The sequence below is a fragment of the Anguilla anguilla genome, chromosome 16 (assembly GCF_013347855.1).
Source record: "Anguilla anguilla isolate fAngAng1 chromosome 16, fAngAng1.pri, whole genome shotgun sequence".
In the NCBI taxonomy this organism is placed as follows: domain Eukaryota; kingdom Metazoa; phylum Chordata; class Actinopteri; order Anguilliformes; family Anguillidae; genus Anguilla; species Anguilla anguilla.
Window position 1 is genome coordinate 36935611 of NC_049216.1, and position 21686 is coordinate 36957296.

The window sequence follows — 21686 nt, forward strand, 5'->3', positions numbered from 1 at the left end:
TCTTTCATGTTCATTAAACCATGACTACTCTCGTACTCTTGTACTCTTGTACTAGTTGGATTTTAAAACTAGCAAGAGTGAGCAATGCTTTATTTAGGAAGCACAAAAGGTAACCACAGACATTGCTGTTGAAGTGATATTGTACAGTAAACTTGTACAGAACTGTTTTATTCAGTTATATCACAATAGTGCCATCTAGTGCATTAATAATCACAGTGCATCCATAACCCACATCTAATACTAATACTCAGCATGTAGGTACGTTAAAAAATATTACATGCAAATGCAAACATTAGAACATTTTTCACATTAGATGTTTATTAAGAAAGTGATGAGACAGGATGAAAGTAAGATCTGTTTTTATGTTTATGAAAGTATTATTCACGTAACATGATTCATGAAAGAGAAAAGTGAAAAGCCAAAATCACTACAGCACTGCACATTTCAAACTTACTCAAAATTATCTAGTGATAGTTTGATTAAAATGTAATTAAGCCTCATTTATCAGGAGAATTTGAATAACTGCAGTGCAACATACCCAATGCGCTTTAGCAATCAATATAATTTGACAGCAGAGAGAGACACTGAGAGCAGCATCCCTGCCTCAGGGAATATAGTTTCATTTCGTTTGTCTCCTGCCTTTCCACAGAGTAAAGCGTGATGCTTATGCCTTATTACAGATTTTAATTAACAGCATGTACATTTTGTGTAAAGCAGGGAAAACATTAAAGGTCCCTCATTATAGGTCTCTTCCTCTGAGCAGTATTGTTTTCAAAGATTAGTTTCTAATTACTCAAAGCATTCATGTTGGAGCTAAAAAAAACAAAACAAACTATGATAATAACACAAGATATTTTGCACCAGAACTGGCATCTTTCTCACTGGCCCCTTGGGCCAGTGTGTGTGTGTGTGCGTGTGTGCTCCTAAACTGACAGAGCACTCGGGTCAGTGTGTGTGTGCGTGCTCCTAAACTCTTCTGAACTGGAAGGAGGGAGGACCCTGTGGGCCCAGCCATTCCAGAGTCCAGAAGTCAGAAAAGCAGCAAAGTAAAGAGCAGCTGAACCAGATCTCTAGCTGTTGAGTGAGGTGTGCTTTGTTTGGGTTGGAGTGAAACCCTACAGGACAGTAGATCTCCAGGAGCAGGGTTGGGCAGCTCTGCTCTTGCTGTTGAGTGAGGTGTGCGTTGTTAGGGCTGGAGTGAAACCCTACAGGATAGTAGATCTCCAGGAGCAGGGCTCTAGCTGTTGAGTGCTTTGTTAGGGTTGGAGTGAAGCAGTAGATAGTAGATCTCCAGGAGCAGGGCTCTAGCTGTTGAGTGCTTTGTTAGGGTTGGAGTGAAGCAGTAGACAGTAGATCTCCAGGAGCAGGGTTAGGGTTAGGGTTAGATTCAGGGCTGGGCTGGTTTATATCCTGCCAGGCTGAGCTCTCGGTGGCTTCCTCCCCCAGGGTGTGCAGGACTGGGGTGGGCAGCTCCGGTCCTGGAGGGCCAGTGCAGGTTTTTACGGCCTCCAGGTACCCTGGTTGAATGAGCTAATTAGTCATTACACAACAACAGTGGCTCACTCGTAGATTAGACCTCAGTAAAATGTTACAATACAGACACACAGGCATAAGAACAGTCGTCCGCTGCTGTTCCTATCATGGAATGTAGCTAATATGTCAGGCCGTGTAAATGATTGTGCTAATTGACTAGTAGAGAGCAGAAGCTGGCCTGAACTCTCGAAGCAGCCGTAGCCCTCCTTGCTCAGCCCTGCGGTAGAAGCACAGCGTGCTTAGTGACCGCTTCTGTCCTCAAACCTGCCGCTGGTCTGCCGATATCACACAGAGCTCCTCTCAAACCTGCCGCTGCTCTGCCGATATCACACAGAGCTCCTCTCAAACCTGCCGCTGGTCTGCCGATATCGCACAGAGCTCCCCTCAAACCTGCCGCTGGTCTGCCGATATCGCACAGAGCTCCTCTCAAACCTGCCGCTGGTCTGCCGATATCGCACAGAGCTCCTCTCAAAACTGCCGCTGCTCTGCCGATATCACACAGAGCTCCTCTCAAACCTGCCGCTGGTCTGCCGATATCACACAGAGCTCCTCTCAAACCTGCCGCTGGTCTGCCGATATCCCACAGAGCTCCTCTCAAACCTGCCGCTGGTCTGCCGATATCACACAGAGCTCCTCTCAAACCTGCCGCTGCTCTGCCGATATTGCACAGAGCTCCTCTCCTCAAACCTGCCGCTGGTCTGCCGATTTTGCACAGAGCTCCTCTCAAACCTGCCGCTGGTCTGCCGATATTGCACAGAGCTTTGGGGCAGAACCCACTGGTTTTCTGGACTGGATTACAGACCAGTTGCAAGACAGAGTCAAGAGCGATATACATCCTCTTTAATTATAAGTTTTTGTAGTAAAATTTAACTTTAACCATGAACCAAGGCAGCTAGTTTAAAAATAAAACAAAAATCAAGTATTACATGTGAAATTAATAGTATCCCGTTTAAATACCCCTGATTTATATGAGAGCTGCCTGCTATGAGAGTTGCTATGAGAGAAGCTATGAGAGCTGCTATGAGAGCAGCTATGAGAGCTGCTATGAGAGCCGCTATGAGAGCTGCCTGCTATGAGAGCTGCTATGAGAGCAGCTATGAGAGCAGCTATGAGAGCTGCTATGAGAGCTGCTATGAGAGCTGCTATGAGAGCAGCTATGAGAGCCGCTATGAGAGCTGCCTGCTATGAGAGCTGCTATGAGAGCAGCTATGAGAGCTGCTATGAGAGCTGCTATGAGAGCTGCTATGAGAGCAGCTATGAGAGCTGCTATGAGAGCTGCCTGCTATGAGAGCTGCTATGAGAGCTGCCTGCTATGAGAGCTGCTATGAGAGCTGCCTGCTATGAGAGCTGCTATGAGAGCTGCTATGAGAGCTGCTTTGAGAGCTGCTATGAGAGCTGCTATGAGAGCTGCCTGCTATGAGAGCTGCTATGAGAGCTGCTATGAGAGCTGCCTGCTATGAGAGCCGCTATGAGAGCTGCCTGCTGTGAGAGCTGCTATGAGAGCTGCCTGCTTTGAGAGCTGCTATGAGAGCAGCTATGAGAGCTGCTTTGAGAGCTGCTATGAGAGCTGCCTGCTATGAGAGCTGCTATGAGAGCTGCTATGAGAGCAGCTATGAGAGCTGCTATGAGAGCTGCTATGAGAGCTGCCTGCTATGAGAGCTGCTATGAGAGCTGCTATGAGAGCAGCTATGAGAGCTGCTATGGGAGCTGCTATGAGAGCTGCCTGCTATGAGAGCTGCTATGAGAGCAGCTATGAGAGCTGCTATGAGAGCTGCCTGCTATGAGAGCTGCTATGAGAGCCACTATGAGAGCCGCTATGAGAGCTGCTATGAGAGCTGCCTGCTATGAGAGCTGCTATGAGAGCTGCTTTGAGAGCCTCCTGCTATGAGAGCTGCTATGAGAGCTGCCTGCTATGAGAGCTGCTTTGAGAGCCTCCTGCTATGAGAGCTGCTATGAGAGCTGCCTGCTATGAGAGCTGCTATGAGAGCTGCTATGAGAGCTGCCTGCTTTGAGAGCCTCCTGCCATGGCATCTTCCTGTGCGATTACAAAAGACTGGCGCAGTTTTACGATGCTTTCCAACGGGGCTACAACTCCTGCCAACTTGTAACTGGGTATAATCAAACTGCTAAAAGTGAAAATCCTATCAATATTATGATGATAAGGTATGATGTGGGTGTCTGGTCCCATCATTGCTGAGTGTCCAGGTCCTTGTTTTCCATCACGGCAGAAGAATGTTCCTCCATTACAGGGCTAGGTTAGCCATGCTGCATGCAATCCTCACAGCGGGCTGCCATTTTGTTTTGTGCTTCATTGTTTTTGCAAAAGCCAGCCCCATTGGCCTTCTGAATGATTTGCTCTTTATCCCAGTGAGGATGTCTGTGAATTATCTGCCTGTCTGGAAGCCACACAGCCTTTCAGGAAACACAGAGGTAGATACAAAAAGGTAAAATAAACCTGTCAACTGCTCTGATCTGCCCATTGAGGGTAGATTGGGATGGTGTTGCAGGGGGTCTAGATAGGGAAGCAGAGGGGATGCTGGATTGGGAGGGTGTTTGTTGGGGTGGGTCTAGATAGGGAAGCAGAGGGGATGCTGGATTGGGATGGTGTTGCAGGGGGTCTAGATAGGGAAGCAGAGGGGATGCTGGATTGGGATGGTGTTGCAGGGGGTCTAGATAGGGAAGCAGAGGGGATGTTGGATTGGGATGGTGTTACAGGGGGTCTAGATAGGGAAGCAGAGGGGATGTTGGATTGGGAGGGTGTTTGTTGGGGTGGGTCTAGATAGGGAAGCAGAGGGGATGCTGGATTGGGATGGTGTTGCAGGGGGTCTGGATAGGGAAGCAGAGGGGATGCTGGATTGGGAGGGTGTTGCAGGGGGTCTAGATAGGGAAGCAGAGGGGATGCTGGATTGGGATGGTGTTGCAGGGGGTCTGGATAGGGAAGCAGAGGGGATGCTGGATTGGGAGGGTGTTTGTGGGGTGGGTCTGGATAGGGAAGCAGAGGGGATGCTGGATTGGGAGGGTGTTTGTTGGGGTGGGTCTGGATAGGGAAGCAGAGGGGATGCTGGATTGGGAGGGTGTTTGTTGGGGTGGGTCTGGATAGGGAAGCAGAGGGGATGCTGGATTGGGAGGGTGTTTGTTGGGGTGGGTCTGGATAGGGCAGCAGAGGGGTTTACAGCAGTGCTCTCCCCATAGAGGCTTGGCAGTACTTAGCGACTGAGTCTGTTTGGTTTCATTTTACGTCCACCTCCTTCGGCATCTGCAGAGTTTTACTACATCATACGAATGGCGAGAATTATACCCTGCCGTTATTTAATTACCAAAGACTGGAGATGAACGTGATTCAGTGGATGTTTGGAAGTAGCCTGAGGGGTGAGGGGTCGCAGTCAGCGACCTTTGACCTCTTGGCACCAGTGGATATTGTTTATTGGGCAGTGGGGGAGGTAACGCCTGGGGAAATAACTGCTGGGTCAACTGTGAGAGCACCCCCCCCTGGAGGAGCGCTTCTGTGCCTGTGGGGGGAGGGGGTTTCCATGGCAGTGATGTGGGGGGGGGGGTTTCCATGGCAGTGATATATGGGGGGTTACCATGGCAGTGATGTGGGGTGGGGTGGGGGGGTTTCCATGCAGTGATGTGGGGGGGGGGGGGGTTTCCATGGCAGTGATGGGGGGGGGGGGGGGGGGGTTTCCATGGCAGTGATTTGCGAGGGGGAGGGGGGTTTCCATGGCAGTGATGTACGGGGGAGAATTGGAACGATTTGCGTTAAAAGGTCAAGTGCCTATGCCTCTTTCATCAGCCCCACCCCCTCCTTGCTTTTCCTATTTTTGGGATGTCTCTTTTCTCATCCCCCCCCCCCCCATCCCTTCCTCGCTGTGCCCACAGCCCCCCAGACTTCATTTCACAGACACTGGGCCTCTATATTTGCCTGGGGCCACGCAGGCAGTGAATGGGGAAAGAGGTGAATGATCGTGGATCTGGTCAATGTAACTGAAGCGCTGTTGTCAGGCCTGGGCGGTGTTGTCAGGCCTGGGCGGTGTTGTCAGGCCTGGGCGGTGTTGTCAGGCCTGCGCGGTGTTGTCAGGCCTGGGCGCTGTTGTCAGGCCTGGGCGGTGTTGTCAGGCCTGGGCGGTGTTGTCAGGCCTGGGCGGTGTTGTCAGGCCTGGGCGGTGTTGTCAGGCCTGCGTGGTGTTGTCAGGCCTGGGCGCTGTTGTCAGGCCTGGGCGCTGTTGTCAGGCCTGGGCGGTGTTGTCAGGCCTGGGCGGGTTTGTCAGGCCTGCGCGGTGTTGTCAGGCCTGCGCGGGTTTGTCAGGCTCGGGCAGCTTGGCTTCCTGCATTAGCGCCTCTGTAATTACAGCATTATCCTGCTAGCGCCAAATTCTCCACTTGATTAACAATTTGCATCTTATATGGCAATTATTTACATTGTAATCACCGGGCTCTAATTACAAAGGAAACACATGTTTTTGCACTCATGCAAAATGCCCCCTGTCCTGATACCCCCTGTTCTGATAGCCCCAGTTCTGATACCCCCTGTTCTGATACCCCCTGTCCTGATACCCCCTGTTCTGATAGCCCCTGTCCTGATACCCCCTGTTCTGATACCCCCTGTCTTGATACCCCCTGTTCTGATAGCCCCTGTTCTGATACCCCCTGTCCTGATACCCCCTGTTCTGATAGCCCCTGTCCTGATACCCCCTGTTCTGATACCCCCTGTTCTGATAGCCCCAGTTCTGATACCCCCTGTTCTGATACCCCCTGTCCTGATACCCCCTTTTCTGATACCCCCTGTCCTGATACCCCCTGTCCTGATACCCCCTGTTCTGATACCCCCTGTCTTGATACCCCCTGTTCTGATAGCCCCTGTTCTGATACCCCCTGTCCTGATACCCCCTGTTCTGATAGCCCCTGTCCTGATACCCCCTGTTCTGATAGCCCCTGTTCTGATACCCCCTGTTCTGATACCCCCTGTCCTGATACCCCCTGTTCTGATACCCCCTGTTCTGATAGCCCCTGTTCTGATAGTCCTTGTTCTGATACCCCCTGTTCTGATAGCCCCAGTGCATTTTTCTTCTGATTTTTAAAGGTGTGCCTGTCACCCCTCTTCTCTGCCCCGTGTGGTGGCTGTGTCATTAATAAGGAGCAGTAGTTTGGCATGGCTGCTCTGGCTGCTCTGGCTGCTCGCTGCTCCCACACACTGGTCCCTGGCTGTAAGGGATTATCCCTTCCTACGGGCCTAAAGTCTACCAGCTCTGTTCCCCCCTCCCTTCTGCAGCTTGTCTTGTGTGACCTCTCACCCCAGAGCTCTTCTGTGTCACTCTGCACCTGACTGCTCCCCCTCAGCCCCCCAACCCCAACCCCCTAGAAGAATATAATCCTCTTATCAGGATAACTTTTCCTTCCTTCATGGGAATGTTTCAAGACTGGTTAAAGCCATAAGCTCTCTCTCACACACACACACACACACACACTCACTCACTCACACACACTAACACAGATAAATGCACACATGCACGCACACACACAAGTACACACAAACATGCACACACACAGATACGAAAGGCTTTTGGAAAGTTTGTGTTGTTTTAGATGTCCTCATGACTCATCACTGTGGAACTGTCTGCCCCTGCAATGAGAGGACCCTGCTGGAGTGTGTGGCCTTCAGTAATTACACATATAGAAGGACAGTGAGCTGACCCAGAACGCATAAACACACCACTCATTTCTGTTTCTCTGGCTGAAAAGCTTTCAGTCAAACAGCCAATGTCACCGTCACCATCCTCTCTGATTTAGAGAGAGTGGAACTCAAACAAGCGTTGGCAATACAAATGTGCTTCTTCAGGCTGACGGAGGAGCTGGGTGCACTGGCCGTCCTCTGACCAGCAGGGGGAGGCAGAGCTACAGTTGTGTCCTGGGCTCAGCTCAGCTACCTCACAGTGAGGCTCGCTCAGTTTCACAGCTCTCTCTGCACTGTCTCACTCCCCCCTACCCCTTACGAGCGCCCCTAGGGGTCACCCTACTAACATGACCCCCCAAACCCCCCAAACCCTCCCCTGCCCCCCACCCTCGTCAGGGCTGTCCCCCAGACTTATCCCGCCTCCATCAGTGATTGGTTACAGTCAGAACTCACTTTGATTTGCTGCTTGCCCCTCCCGTGGGGGGCTCTGATATATGGCATGTTTGCCATGGCGCCGTTATCAGGCCAGAACAGCCCCCCCCGGAGCGTGGCGCATTATTGAGAAATGCACTTCGGGGGGGGGGGGGCAGCGGTCATGAAAAATATCTGCGCCCTTGTACAGCTGTCCTTATTTTATTTCTTTATTATGCCCACTTTTAACCCCCCCCAAACCCTGCTCAGCCTCCTCACACACAGTACCCCCCCCCCCCAAACCCTGCTCAGCCTCCTCACACACAGTAACCCCCCCAAACCCTGCTCAGCCTCCTCACACACAGTACCCCCCCCCCCAAACCCTGCTCAGCCTCCTCACACACAGTAACCCCCCCCCAAACCCTGCTCAGCCTCCTCACACACAGTAACCCCCCCCCAAACCCTGCTCAGCCTCCTCACACACAGTAACCCCCCCCCAAACTCTGCTCAGCCTCCTCACACACAGTAACCCCCCCAAACCCTGCTCAGCCTCCTCACACACAGTAACCCCCCCAAACCCTGCTCAGTCTCCTCACACACAGTCACACATAACCCCCCCCAAACTCTGCTCAGCCTCCTCACACACAGTAACCCCCCCAAACTCTGCTCAGCCTCCTCACACACAGTAACCCCCCCAAACTCTGCTCAGCCTCCTCACACACAGTAACCCCCCCAAACCCTGCTCAGCCTCCTCACACACAGTAACCCCCCCCCAAACCCTGCTCAGCCTCCTCACACACAGTAACCCCCCCAAACCCTGCTCAGCCTCCTCACACACAGTAACCCCCCCCCCAAACTCTGCTCAGCCTCCTCACACACAGTAACCCCCCCAAACCCTGCTCAGCCTCCTCACACACAGTAACCCCCCCAAACCCTGCTCAGTCTCCTCACACACAGTCACACATAACCCCCCCCCCAAACTCTGCTCAGCCTCCTCACACACAGTAACCCCCCCAAACCCTGCTCAGTCTCCTCACACACAGTCACACATAACCCCCCCCCAAACTCTGCTCAGCCTCCTCACACATAGTAACCCCCCCCAAACTCTGCTCAGCCTCCTCACGCACAGTCACACATAACCCCCCCCCCAAACGCTGCTCACACACAGTCACACAGTAACCCCCCCCCCCCCCCAAACGCTGCTCACACACAGTCACACAGTAACACCCCCCCCCCCCAATGCAGAAACCTGAGCCCTGGGAGACTACAAAGGAGGAAATGCTTTCATTCTTCATGAAGGACTGGAAGAAAAGCACACGCACGCACGCACACATACACATGCATACACACAAACAAACACACTCACACGCATACACACACACACACACTCAGACCCAGGCACTAGAGCATCTGTCAGTGTGGGGCTGTTTGTCAGTTTGGGGGCAGATGGGGAGTATTTGTCAGTTTGGGGGCAGATATGGATGATGTCACAGTGCACTACACAATTTACCCACCCTAATGCCCCACAAAGCAAGCCAACGGTGACTGGGGTAAGGAAGAATCACTGGGAGGAACCAGGCTCAACAGGGGAGCCCCTCCTCCTCTGGCCGGGTCAGGTGTTGGTTATTGTCTTGCTTTGGTGATGATTTCCTTTTGTGAATACTTAACACTTCAGCATTAAGAGTTGAGAATACTTAACATTTCAGTGTTAAGCGTTGAGAATATTGAATACTTCAGCGTTAAGAGTTGACTGTCTGGTTTAGTCCGTGTGAGTGTCTGTGCAGACGTGTGTGCAGTGGGTCTCTTCAGGGCAGCTCCTGGGTCAGACCGAAACGGCGGGAAACTCAGGTGCTCCTCGGGGACACGCCCTCCTGCATGTCCCATGTGCTCACATTTCAGAGCAGAGTGTGTCAGAACAGAGATCAGGTTTACACGCCACAGGGAAGAGGGACTCCTGGCAGAGTGCAGTGTCTGTGAAAGCACAGAGGCTAGCGTCGGGCTCGTCCTGTGAAAGCACAGAGGCTAGCGACGGGCTCGTCCTGTGAAAGCACAGAGGCTAGCGACGGGCTCGTCCTGTGAAAGCACAGAGGCTAGCGTCGGGCTCGTCCTGTGAAAGCACAGAGGCTAGTGACGGGCTCGTCCTGTGAAAGCACAGAGGCTAGCGACGGGCTCGTCCTGTGAAAGCACAGAGGCTAGCGTCGGGCTCGTCCTGTGAAAGCACAGGGGCTAGCGACGGGCTCGTCCTGTGAAAGCACAGGGGCTAGCGACGGGCTCGTCCTGTGAAAGCACAGGGGCTAGTGACGGGCTCGTCCTGTGAAAGCACAGAGGCTAGCGACGGGCTCGTCCTGTGAAAGCACAGGGGCTAGCGACGGGCTCGTCCTGTGAAAGCACAGAGGCTAGCGACGGGCTCGTCCTGTGAAAGCACAGGGGCTAGCGACGGGCTCGTCCTGTGAAAGCACAGGGGCTAGCGACGGGCTCGTCCTGTGAAAGCACAGGGGCTCCCCCCAGTCCCAACAGTGAGAACCCACAATAACAGGCTTATGTTTTATTTATATTTACCAAACCTATAGCTCTTGTGTCTGTGCATGTTGACACTTTGACTTTACAGCTGCAATTGAGGAATACAATGGGAGTGTTCCGGATGTGGGCGTGCGAAACTTCCCCAAACGGGACCATGATTATCTGGCTCCAGGGTTCTGGGACAGCAGACAATACTGGGGGAGGGAGATTGGGGGGGGGGGGGGGGGGGGGGCTGATGGGATGGATTCATTTCATTTCAGATTGCAAGTAATAAAAAGGAACACTTGGAGTAAAGCATCCCAAGGGGGCGTGTCCACACATTTTCACTGTCAGACCTGGCTGATACCATAGATCTAAAGAGGTGCTAGATACTCAGCTCCATACTTGTAACACTGAGTGTTCTGTCTGTGTTTCGTTGAAGTTAAACATCTAATGCATCGTCTGAAAATGACTTCAGAGGCATGGCTGAGTTCAGCACTCCCCCAGTGGACGTTCTGTACTGCAGTATAACAGAAAACTGCAGTGACCAACCTGGAACCTCTCGCCACTCAGAAGCAGATGACCGAAGAGAACCAGGGGAGGTGCTGGGAGCCGCGTGTCCACTGAGGCCCAAGAACCCGTGCTGCTACCCAGGGTTCCGGTTCCACACCTCCAGAACCCTGGTTCCAGGACTCCAGAACCCTGGTTCTGCTTCTGCCCCACTGTCACTTCTGCAGTAAGAACCTAGACACCCCCACCATCACTCCCACCATCACCCTCACCCCCACCCCCACTCACAAATAATGCACAAGTACATGAACTACACTATGTGGAGTTGTGTTATTACTAGAATAGCCCATTGCCCTCAAAGGACTCTGTTAGAGGAAGTCTGCCCTGCCCTTATGCACAATGCACTGTCGTCTCATTTAAACTCACATGAAATCCTGCTACTTTGCCAGCTAAAGAAACACTTCCCTGATTTGTCATTTATATTTCTCATTAAGAGCAAAAAGGCTTTTTTTCTACCAGTGAAGAGATTCGGAAAATCCATTATTTAATTTCAGTAATTCTCAGCTTGTTTTCTACCTTATACATCTGTTTTCATTAATCAAATTGTGATGATTATGGATGATTAACAAGAGTTAATTTAAGGAAAACACACCAGCAGCTGGTACCTTTAAGCTTAATTAAGAAATTAAATTGTGGTTTATAACCTATGTGCACTTCACACCAATCATTTTAATGACATGACATGACATGACGGTGGAGTGTAAAGCTAGGCATGTTATTAAACGCCTTTATTTAAAATCATTTAAAATGGTCTTTCTTTGGATGATTAAAGTATTTATTCTGTAATATTTACGGTATACTCAGGCAGCTGGACCTGTAGCAACGGGGGATCGCCGTTAAAACAGACACCCTCAGTAATCCCTCAACAGTAGAGCAGGGTCAAAGAAACTCACAGGTGAGGCTCAACCGTAGAGCAGGGTCAAAGAAACTCACAGGTGAGACTCAACCGTAGAGCAGGGTCAAAGAAACTCACAGGTGAGACTCAACCGTAGAGCAGGGTCAAAGAAACTCACAGGTGAGACTCAACCATAGATCAGGGTCAAAGAAACTCACAGGTGAGACTCAACCGTAGAGCAGGGTCAAAGAAACTCACAGGTGAGACTCAACCGGAGAGCAGGGTCAAAGAAACTCACAGGTGAGACTCAACCATAGATCAGGGTCAAAGAAACTCACAGGTGAGACTCGACAGTAGAGCAGGGTCAAAGAAACTCACAGATGAGACTCGACAGTAGAGCAGGGTCAAAGAAACTCACAGGTGAGACTCAACCATAGAGCAGGGTCAAAGAAACTCACAGGTGAGATTTCAGCTTCCTGCTTTGCAAGCTGGCAAGACACTACAGGGCAGAGGTCGTTCAGAGGTCATTCCCATCAGCGTCTGCTGTTCCACAGACCGTTTACCCTTACGGTCTGCCTGTGGGCGTGCAGAAACGTCTCTGTGAACATTGCTGGGGTGAAAAGTGAAACGCTGGCTACATTTGGTTGAAAAGTGAAAGTTTTCTAGCTGACTAGGCTGTAGTCTGGTTATGTCCAGGTAAAGCCTGAGCTATATTGATGTTAACCAAGTCCATTTAAGTAAAAATGTCTCTCAGCCTAGATTTTCAACCATCCAGACATTTTCATTTTTTTGCTCACTAAAAAAAAAAGGTTACTTACTTTTGCATAAAATACTTCCCAATCTGGAATTTGGAACGGTACCTGTACCTCAAAGTACGTTTGGGGAGAGTCACGTGTGTTCTCCGTCTGTGCTCTAGAACCTCAGCAGGTGGGTTCTCCAGTCCCCCTCTGGTTCCTGCTTCCTGTGACACTGGCACAGCAGGTCCCAGCAGCCTCTGCGTCATGTGTTTGGGTTCTGCTCTCTAAACTATGAGGGAATCTGCCTATCAGATGGCTGCCTGATAGCCATAGACGAACTGCATAAGTGCCAAAACCAGCAGCTCACCACACTAACTCAGCCTCACAGAGGAACAGCTGAAATCACTTCTCCTGTGACCCGTTCCCTCTGAATGAAGTAAACCGTTTGTTTATTCTAACAGCTGGCCAAGATCCTTTACACTTATATTAAATAATCCATTTGGTCTTTGCACCAGGGCAGGTATTATTTGGGTCTTAATGTCCAGAGAGCTGTGTTTTGTTTTGCTTTGCCAGTGCATGAAATTAGCATAACATGAAGCTGTTTTTAAAACACTGATTCCCTGTTGACTTCACACGACCTGCGGTTCTTTGCGCTCTGAATAATTCTCTACAATAAGGAATGGAGGGAGGACAGGAGGTGGAGAGGGAAAGAGATACAGAGAGAGAGAGAGAGAAATGGAAAGAGAAGGAGAGAAAGAGATCAGAAGATCAGAAAACAAATCAGAATTAACTCCCGTTATAAAACAGAAAACTTGCAATTGGAACACAGAGTCAGGGAAACCAGCGCTTCAGTGGAGCAGATCTGACTGAAGCAGCCAGTGGAGCAGATCGCTGACTGAAGCAGCCATTGGAGCAGATCTCTGACTGAAGCAGCCAGTGGAGCAGATCTCTGCCTGAAGCAGCCAGTGGAGCAGATCTGACTGAAGCAGCCAGTGGAGCAGATCTCTGACTGAAGCAGCCAGTGGAGCAGATCTCTGACTGAAGCAGCCAGTGGAGCAGATCTGACTGAAGCAGCCAGTGGAACAGATCTCTGACTGAAGCAGCCAGTGGAGCAGATCTCTGACTGAAGCAGCCAGTGGAGCAGATCTCTGACTGAAGCAGCCAGTGGAACAGATCTCTGACTGAAGCAGCCAGTGGAGCAGATCTCTGACTGAAGCAGCCAGTGGAGCAGATCTCTGACTGAAGCAGCCAGTGGAGCAGCGCTGGGCTCAGATCATTCGCTCACACGTCTGTTACTGGCAGGGAGGCGCGATGCCACCCAGCTGGCGAGGGCACCACCTGCTCTTTCAGCAGCCTGGCTACCTGGGCCCCTGTGGAGGAATGCACCCAACACCTGTCACACCCAGGATCAGCCTTGCAGGTACAGAGGGGCAACGGACAGCTATGTCACAGGTCTGGAATTGTGTTGGAGCCTGCCATGTACACACATGTATAAAACACTCCAATTCCGGTAAATGGAGGGGGGGGGGTGGGGGTGAGAAAACACCCTGGACTTGGACAGGTCAACAATCTTATCACTAGGCGCACACACCATTCACTCACCATTCGCTCACACACTCATGCCTATAGGCAATTTAGAGTCTACAATTAGCCTAACTGCATGTCTTAGGACAGTGGGACATCAGGAAGCCGTAACATTAAAGGAAACTCCCCCACCACCTGTTTCCATTGGGGCCACTCCCCTGACCACAGGAGTGCAACATTAAGTCTACAAGCTTTATGGACTCTGGGAAGACACAGACACACAAACTCCTTAAAACCTGTTAAAAACCAAACCCGTCAGCCCTCAGCACTGATAGTGCGGCAGCCAGTTTTCCTGCTGAGATAAACTGCCAGATGCACACCTGCTCAGTTTGGCTGAAAAAAAGTTGACCAAACGCAGCAAAACTCTGCCTTCACCCCAAGCTGCCCTTCCAGCACACATCCACAGGGTGGGAAAGTGCCTGCTGGATATTTGGGGGGGGGGGGGGAGATAAGATCAGAGGGAGGGGGCTGTTTTATTCTCAGTGAAGGCTCTAAAATGTCCCGGTTTTGTTATGTAGATCATTGAAATGATGATTGCAGCATGTTGCAATAATTACCAGTACTTAATTACCTCCTTTTGATGTAAGCTACTGCTGGTGTTGTTTTTTACTCTAATCATCTGGCTTATGTACAAACAATTTTCATGCTAGTTTAATATCATTATTTGTCTTTTTCCGTTGCCATTGTAACTATTACTATTACCACAACTTTGCAATAATAATTCAGAACCACAATGCTAGCAATGCCACCAAAAGGGTCCTTGTTAGAACAGGACTGAGGTTGAGACATTTTAATTGTTCCTTGCAGCGGGGAAAAACTCCATCATGTGCTAGTTGCATTTCTGTAATTTACTATTAATTTTGGAGGAACAAATCTGTCTGCACAGGCGTACTGCTTCTATGTCCCCAACAGGGACAAACTGATTTGTTGCAAAGGTAGTGGAGCGCTGTACCTGGGGGGATAGCTCAGCGCTATACCTGGGGGATAGCACAGCGCTGTACCTGGGGGATAGCTCAGCGCTGTACCTGGGGGGATAGGTCAGCGCTGTACTCGGGGGATAGCTTAGCGCTGTACCTGGGGGGATATCTCAGCGCTGTACCTGGGGGATAACACAGCACTGTACCTGGGGGGATAGCTCAGTGCTGGGGATAGCTCAGCGCTGTACCTGGGGGGATAGCTCAGCGCTGTACCTGAGGGATAGCACAGCGCTGTACCTGGGGGGATAGCTCAGCGCTGTACCTGATGGATAGCACAGCGCTGTACCTGGGGGGATAGCACAGCGCTGTACCTGGGGGATAGCTCAGCCCTGTACCTGGAGGGATAGCTCAGCGCTGTACCTGGGGGATATCTCAGCGCTGTACCTGGGGGATAGTTCTGTGAACAGCGTCTGAGGCGCTCTGGAATTCCAGGGCAGTGGCTGACAAACGTCTCCGTTCCTTTCTGGAAATGAATCCAGTTTCATGTCGGGATTTGGGACGCACCCCATACACTGAGACTGCTTTTAATTACTGTGTGCACCTTGGTGTTGGAAGATGTTACAGGAAGAGATGAAACGGGTAATAACATTAGCAAAGTTCAAAGGTTTAATTATTGGAATAATGACTGAAGAGTGTACCAGTTCTCATGCATTACAGGGAAAGGCCTAAAGCCCAAGTCCTCAGCCTTACCCAGAGGGGTCCGGTGTGGCTGCAGACTTTCGTTCCAGACAGGCAGTAACACACCTGATTCTAATCAACCACTGGAGTCTTTGCTAAGGGCCTGGAGTAGAATCAGGTGCGTTACTGTTCGGTTTCAACGAATGTCTGCAGCCACAGCGACCCTTTCTGGATAAATTTGAGGACCCCTGACTTTAGGATTGTTTACCATCACTGTTTCACTGGTTTCACTGTATTGTCATTTTAATGTAGTGTTGTATATGTATTTGTATTTATATTTATATATGCTGCTTTCTTGGCCAGATGGTTTGCAAGCTGAGCATTGTTTTGTTTTATAGTTGCGTATTATAACAAACATCTCCAAGTACAAAAACACCTGAAGCCAGTTTGTTAAAATTCATCATTTCAGAATAGCTAAAACTAAACAAGTGCACAGACACAAAATATTTACTGTTTTTTTCCAGCTTGTATTTTGCACTTAATTCTTTGTTGTTTTTACCTTCATGTTTTAGAATGTTTTTCATTCCGTGCCGTCTTGTTCCATCATTCGACTGCGGCCGGCGGCATCTCGCTGTTTGGTAGAATCCCGCGTCAATCAATATTCGGCGCCGTAGACCCTCCCCTCTCTGTTCTGCAAGTTCTGTGCACGGACTGCTGCTCCACAGCACCGACACCGGCGGAGGGAAGTCGTGCAGCCGCCCCAAACACAATGCTGTTTGAATCCTAGAGCGCCCCTGTTCATCTGCCGCAAAAAAAGAAAAGAAAGAGAGTGTAAGCAAGAGGAGGGCGAGAGAGAGAGAGAGAGAGAGAGAGAAAAAAAATCTACCTGCTCGTACAGCGATCCAGAAAGGAAACCGAGAGAGAGCGAGCGACCGAAGGACACAACTGGTTTGGGAAATAAAAGGAATCGTTGGACCGGCCAAGAAAGAGAGGATTGCGTTATTCTCTGAATAACTGCAATTTCATTTTAGAACAGTCATTATTTCGTGATTTTCAATATGTCATCGTCGGGGAAAGACAACAGCGGTGCTCAACATGCCAATTACGTGGGACCGTATCGCTTGGAGAAAACACTGGGCAAAGGACAGACAGGTTGGTGCCCTTTCCCCTTAATACATTTTATTTCGTGCTTACTGAGGCGATGACAGCAGCGTTCCGCAATGTTTTGGGGGCGAAAACACGCCGGTTTCTGGATAATTTGTAGCTTGGTGCATGTTGCCTTTGCGGGATAACACCTGCCCAGTTTATCGCGAATTTTGGGGGAAATGGTCCCTATACTATACTGTAAACATGACTATCGCTGGAGCTCCTAGGTGGGACGAGCGGGTTTGCATAGTGTTGTACATTAATTTGGTTTTCTGCAAGTGCTGACGCTTCGACCCAGGGTGGACTTGCGCCGGCTACCCTCGCGAATGTGGTTATTCTAAAAATGAACGTGGTCCCTGCACTTCACTGCGTTATGTGACTGCCTTTACAGCTGTATGTTATTTGTGCATAATTACGCTAATCCTGATTTGAGAAATAGCCCACCTTATCTATTATTAGCGTATCTTTGTGTGTGTTCGTGTTCTTTCACCAGATTTTACCCGCATTCGCAAAATGTTCGCCGGCATGTTGCCTTTGACAATGTAAGCGCGTAGAAGTGCCACTGTGGATGAAGTCGTAATGTGTAGGCTATAGCAGGTGCACCCTTGGAGATGTACAGAAGCCTTAGCAAAGCCACTATAGCAGTGATTATAATGTTGAAGGTGTATGAAAGCAGTTTCTGAACTGTCGTGTGGAAAGGGAGCCACTAATTATCAGGGTTCGTAAAAAGTACTAATGTTTAACGTTTTTGAAAGCATTTTATGTGTCGACGTTAAGACCGCCACTGTCAATTGTAAACGGCAGTTCAGTGTATGTTTTGAGTGATGTTGAAAGGCGGATTTAAAATTGTACTGGTATCCGAATTCACCCCTTGCAGTAGATATTCCAGAAACAAGGATGCGGTTGGCGATCGGGGCTTGATCGGAACGTTCGCAAGGCACGGATCCTAAGGGGAAAAGTGATGCAACACGCTTTATGCTGCCCCCACCCCCCAAAAAGGAGTCCCACACGCAGAGTGTGATTTTCAGCCCATCTGTTGTCTAAAACGTCGACAATAGGCGTTACCTTCCCACCCCTTCCCAGCTGGCTCTGTTGAGCAAGCTCGCGCTGTGTGGTGGACACAAATTCTGCAGTCCGCAGTTTTATTCAGGGGATTTCGTGCGCGTGGCCTGACGCTGTGAGATAACGCCCGCCCCGCACCATCGCCCCTTTCTTAAAGGCAGCGAGTTAATGGCGGTGGAGCATGAATAATGTTAGACCTGTTTCTCCGTGATCCCGGGCCGTGCTCGCCTTCCTCACCGCTACAGACGGCCATCCTGTTTGTTTTGTTGTTATACAAAATTTCTGTCATAATGGCGGCGTCGACTTGACATTAAAAGTCGTTTGATTTAGGACACGCTCCTCAGCTAATCGAATACAGAACTCTCAGGTAGGCCTAGAATTGGTGAACAGTAGTGATGTGAACACTCGGCGCACCTAATGCTTTAAGGAAATGTAGGCCTAATCGTTACACCACTGTTTAAAACTGATAGCTGTAGGCTACTTTTATCTAGTAGACTTTTATATATTTAAGTAGAGATTATTACATAAAACATTTTAAAACTATTAATTCTTCATATTCAAGGTTATTTATTACATTCTTAATCTCAAATAATTTCTGGATTTAATTGGCCCAGTTTTAATATCAGAATTTTAATTACTGAAGCTGCTTGTCTGTCTGAAACCCTATGATTGTTTTCAGAACACATAAATGTGGTGTGCTAGCTGTGTTAACTAGGCTCTCTGAGTCAAGCTTATCTGCATGTGTTCTAGCTGTCTGTTTAAACTTCAGGTAACAAGCCTAGTTACCTAACCATCATTATCTCCCTATTACTGGTTCTGATGTACAGGGTCTTAATCACGCCCAGCAGGACTATGTAACGGCTGTCAGCTTTGGCTCACATAGTGCTCAGTAATATTGTGATGAGGTGAAAATTAAGGTTGTGCATTCTTGGGAAAAATTTATCTTTTGTCTTGTCTGAGCCTTTCCTTGAGGTCGTCTTGTCACTTGCATTCCTGTACTCCCTGTATTTGTTTGTATGTGAGGTCGTCAATGAAAAGTTTTTGGATTACACCATCCTTCCATATAACTGGTTAACCTGTTAACCGTAAGTGCTCTCAGTAGCTGGGGGATGTGTCTGTGAGCCAGGCCTCGACCAATGGCATCTCCTGGGGTGACTCCCCCACCTGATTGTGATGGGCGGTTATTTATAGAGAGCAGGGGCCAGTGCTGGGCAGTGTTCATTATGGGATTAGGCATGTGCACATGCTGTAGCTGTAATATGCTGTAGCTGCTCTGAGATGTGGCTGCTGTGCGATGTGGCTGCTCTGCGATGTGACTGCTCTGCGATGTGACTGCTCTGAGATGTGGCTGCTGTGCGATGTGGCTGCTCTGCGATGTGGCTGCTCTGCGATGTGACCCTCTGCAGTGTGATGTGACTGCTGTGCGATGTGGCTGCTCTGTGATGTGACTGCTCTGAGATGTGGCTGCTGTGCGATGTGACTGCTCTGAGATGTGACCCTCTGCAGTGTGATGTGACTGCTGTGCGATGTGGCTGCTCTGCGATGCGACTGCTCTGCGATGTGACCCTCTGCAGTGCTGTGTCCCCGCCTCTTTCCTCTGGATTTAACCCTTACGGACCTGTGTGCAGCAGGGTGGCGTGTGCTTGGGGAGAAAGACATCAGCCTTTTGGGGAGAGCTGTCGCCTGCTTGTGCCAAAGCTGTCCATTTGTACAACTTCGCCCTTGTGAAGGGATGGGGCAGACGGGGATAGTTTGGGTTGGCTGTTCTGGGACGGTAGGGAAAAGGGTCTGTACGTGTCCTACAAAATAAATATTAAAAAAGGAAAGATGTGTGGTTCAAGAATTGTTTTCCAGCACTGCATGTATTGTAAGTTTCATTGTAAAAATCATTATGACAATTTTTTTTCTCCTTTTAAGCTTTTTGTGACTTGTTGCACTCGAGCACCTAAAGCCTAGCTACCCAGATCTAGCCGTCAGATCCGGCGGTACCGCTGGTTTTTTCTACCTGGTAGTTAATTGGCTGATTAATGTCACTGATTGGCCAGTGATCTCGCACACCTGGTGTCCCAGGTTTAAATCAGTCCCTGATTAGAGGCGAAGAATAAAAACCAGCAGGACTACTGGCCTTGGGGACCAGATTTGAGTAACCCTGACCTGGAGGCATAACCTGTATGTAGTACCCCGATCTAAAGGGATAACCTGTATGTGAAAACTCTATTGTAAACTGCGCTGCCTGTGAAACATGCTGCCTGTGTGAAACCACGCTGGCTGTGTAAACTGTGCTGCCCATGTAAACTGCACTGCCTGTGTAAACTGTGCTGCCTGTGGAAACCACACTGCCTGTGTTAACTGTGCTGCCTGTGGAAACCACACTGCCTGTGTAAACTGTGCTGCCCATGTAAACTGCACTGCCTGTGTAAACTGTGCTGCCCATGTAAACTGCGCTGCCTGTGAAACATGCTGCCTGTGGAAACCACGCTGGCTGTGTAAACTGTGCTGCCCATGAAAACTGCACTGCCTGTGTAAACTGTGCTGCCCATGTAAACTGCACTGCCTGTGTAAACTGTGCTGCCCATGTAAACTGCACTGCCTGTGAAACATGCTGCCTGTGGAAACCACGCTGGCTGTGTAAACTGTGCTGCCTGTGGAAACCACACTGCCTGTGTAAACTGCTGCCCATGTAAACTGCACTGCCTGTGTAAACTGTGCTGCCCATGTAAACTGCGCTGCCTGTGAAACATGCTGCCTGTGGAAACCACACTGCCTGTGTTAACTGTGCTGCCTGTGGAAACCACACTGCCTGTGTTAACTGTGCTGCCTGTGGAAACCACACTGCCTGTACTGGCGTCTTTGGTCATATTAAGTTGATTTGCGTTATTCATTTGCTCTTCGCTGTCTGTGGTCAGACACTGTTAGTGAATCTACCTGCATCTGGCAACCTTCCTACATCTGGCAACCCGCAGGCAGTAAACCAGGTCCTGGCGGGTGCCATGCACAGTAAATAGCTGGATCATCCTGAGAGAATCCTGAGAGAATGCAAGCATAGGCAAACATTATTTTTAAAACAGAAAGTATAAACATTGTAAAAATAGTTATTTGTGTTTGCGGTTAGCCTGTCTGGTGACGCAGCAGGCCCTGAAGTTCTGGTAGTTTCCGCAGGCAGTGAGCGAGCAGTGGAACTGAGCAGCACTATGAATCTGCTGGGAGGGAGGGACAGAGAAAGCGAGAGGGAGGGAGGGACAAAGAAAGCGAGAGAGAGAGGGAGAGAGGGAGGGAGAGGGCTCATGTGATGAAAGAGCTTTTCGTGCTGCTTGGGGGGGGGGAGGTGTGTATGTGGTGGTTTCTTGGGGCAGCCAGCGGAGTGGGGGAGGGGCTGGGAGGAGTGTTGGCTCCCTAAAAAAAGGAAAACCCCATTTTCTCTCTCTCTCATCACCTCCTTCCTATACAAAGAAGGGAACCCCCCTGCCTGCTCAAATCCACACTGCCTGCTTCTCTCCCTCCACCTGTGTGTGATGTGTACGAGGCATTTCCTCCCCTGCCTCTGTGTTTGATAGCCCCCCCCCCAGTGTATTTTTTTTGTATGGGGGGAGGGGAGGCGCAGTTTAACAAAGAGCCGCGGTAGTTTCTCTGTCCCTGTTAGACGGAGCCTCTAGTGAAAGCCTGCGCTTCCCCTGCGCACACAGGGAGGCCTGCCTGTGCTTCCCCTGCGCTTGCAGTGAGGCCTGCCTGCGCTTCTCCTGTGCTTCCCCTGCGCACACAGGGAGGCTTGCCTGCGCTTCCCCTGTGCACACAGAGAGGCCTGCCTGGCTGGTGGGTGTGTGTGTAAACTGGTGGGCAGATGTGTCTGTAAATTGGCAGGTGGGTGTTTTTGTAAACTAGCACATGGATGTGTGTAAACTAGCAGGTGGGTGTGTCTGTAAACTAGCAGGTGGGTGTGTGTGTAAACTGGTGGGTAGGTGTGTCCGTAAACTAGCAGGTGGGTGTGTATGAACTGGTGGGTGGATGTGTCTGTAAACTGGTGGGTGGATGTGTCTGTAAACTGG

At 50.0% G+C, this 21686-nt stretch overlaps 1 protein-coding gene and 1 long non-coding RNA gene across 11 annotated transcripts in view; both read left to right on the forward strand.

The window, feature by feature from the left end:
- The first annotated feature begins 16121 nt into the window (after positions 1–16121).
- Positions 16122–21686, forward strand: part of LOC118215014 (serine/threonine-protein kinase BRSK2) — a 172231-nt gene continuing 166666 nt past the window's right edge. For 4 of the 10 annotated variants that reach the window (XM_035395355.1, XM_035395357.1, XM_035395358.1 and 1 more), the window contains exon 1: positions 16122–16587. In XM_035395355.1, the coding sequence (XP_035251246.1) occupies positions 16494–16587 (94 nt within the window). In that variant the 5' untranslated portion in view covers positions 16122–16493. Of the gene's footprint in view, positions 16588–17138; positions 18011–21686 lie in introns of those variants that run through there. The other 6 variants (XM_035395362.1, XM_035395363.1, XM_035395364.1 and 3 more) reach the window with 4 other exon arrangements.
- Positions 16650–20403, forward strand: LOC118215017. Its single transcript, XR_004762750.1, has 2 exons — positions 16650–17123; positions 19218–20403. It is a non-coding gene; the product is annotated as an uncharacterized LOC118215017 (long non-coding RNA).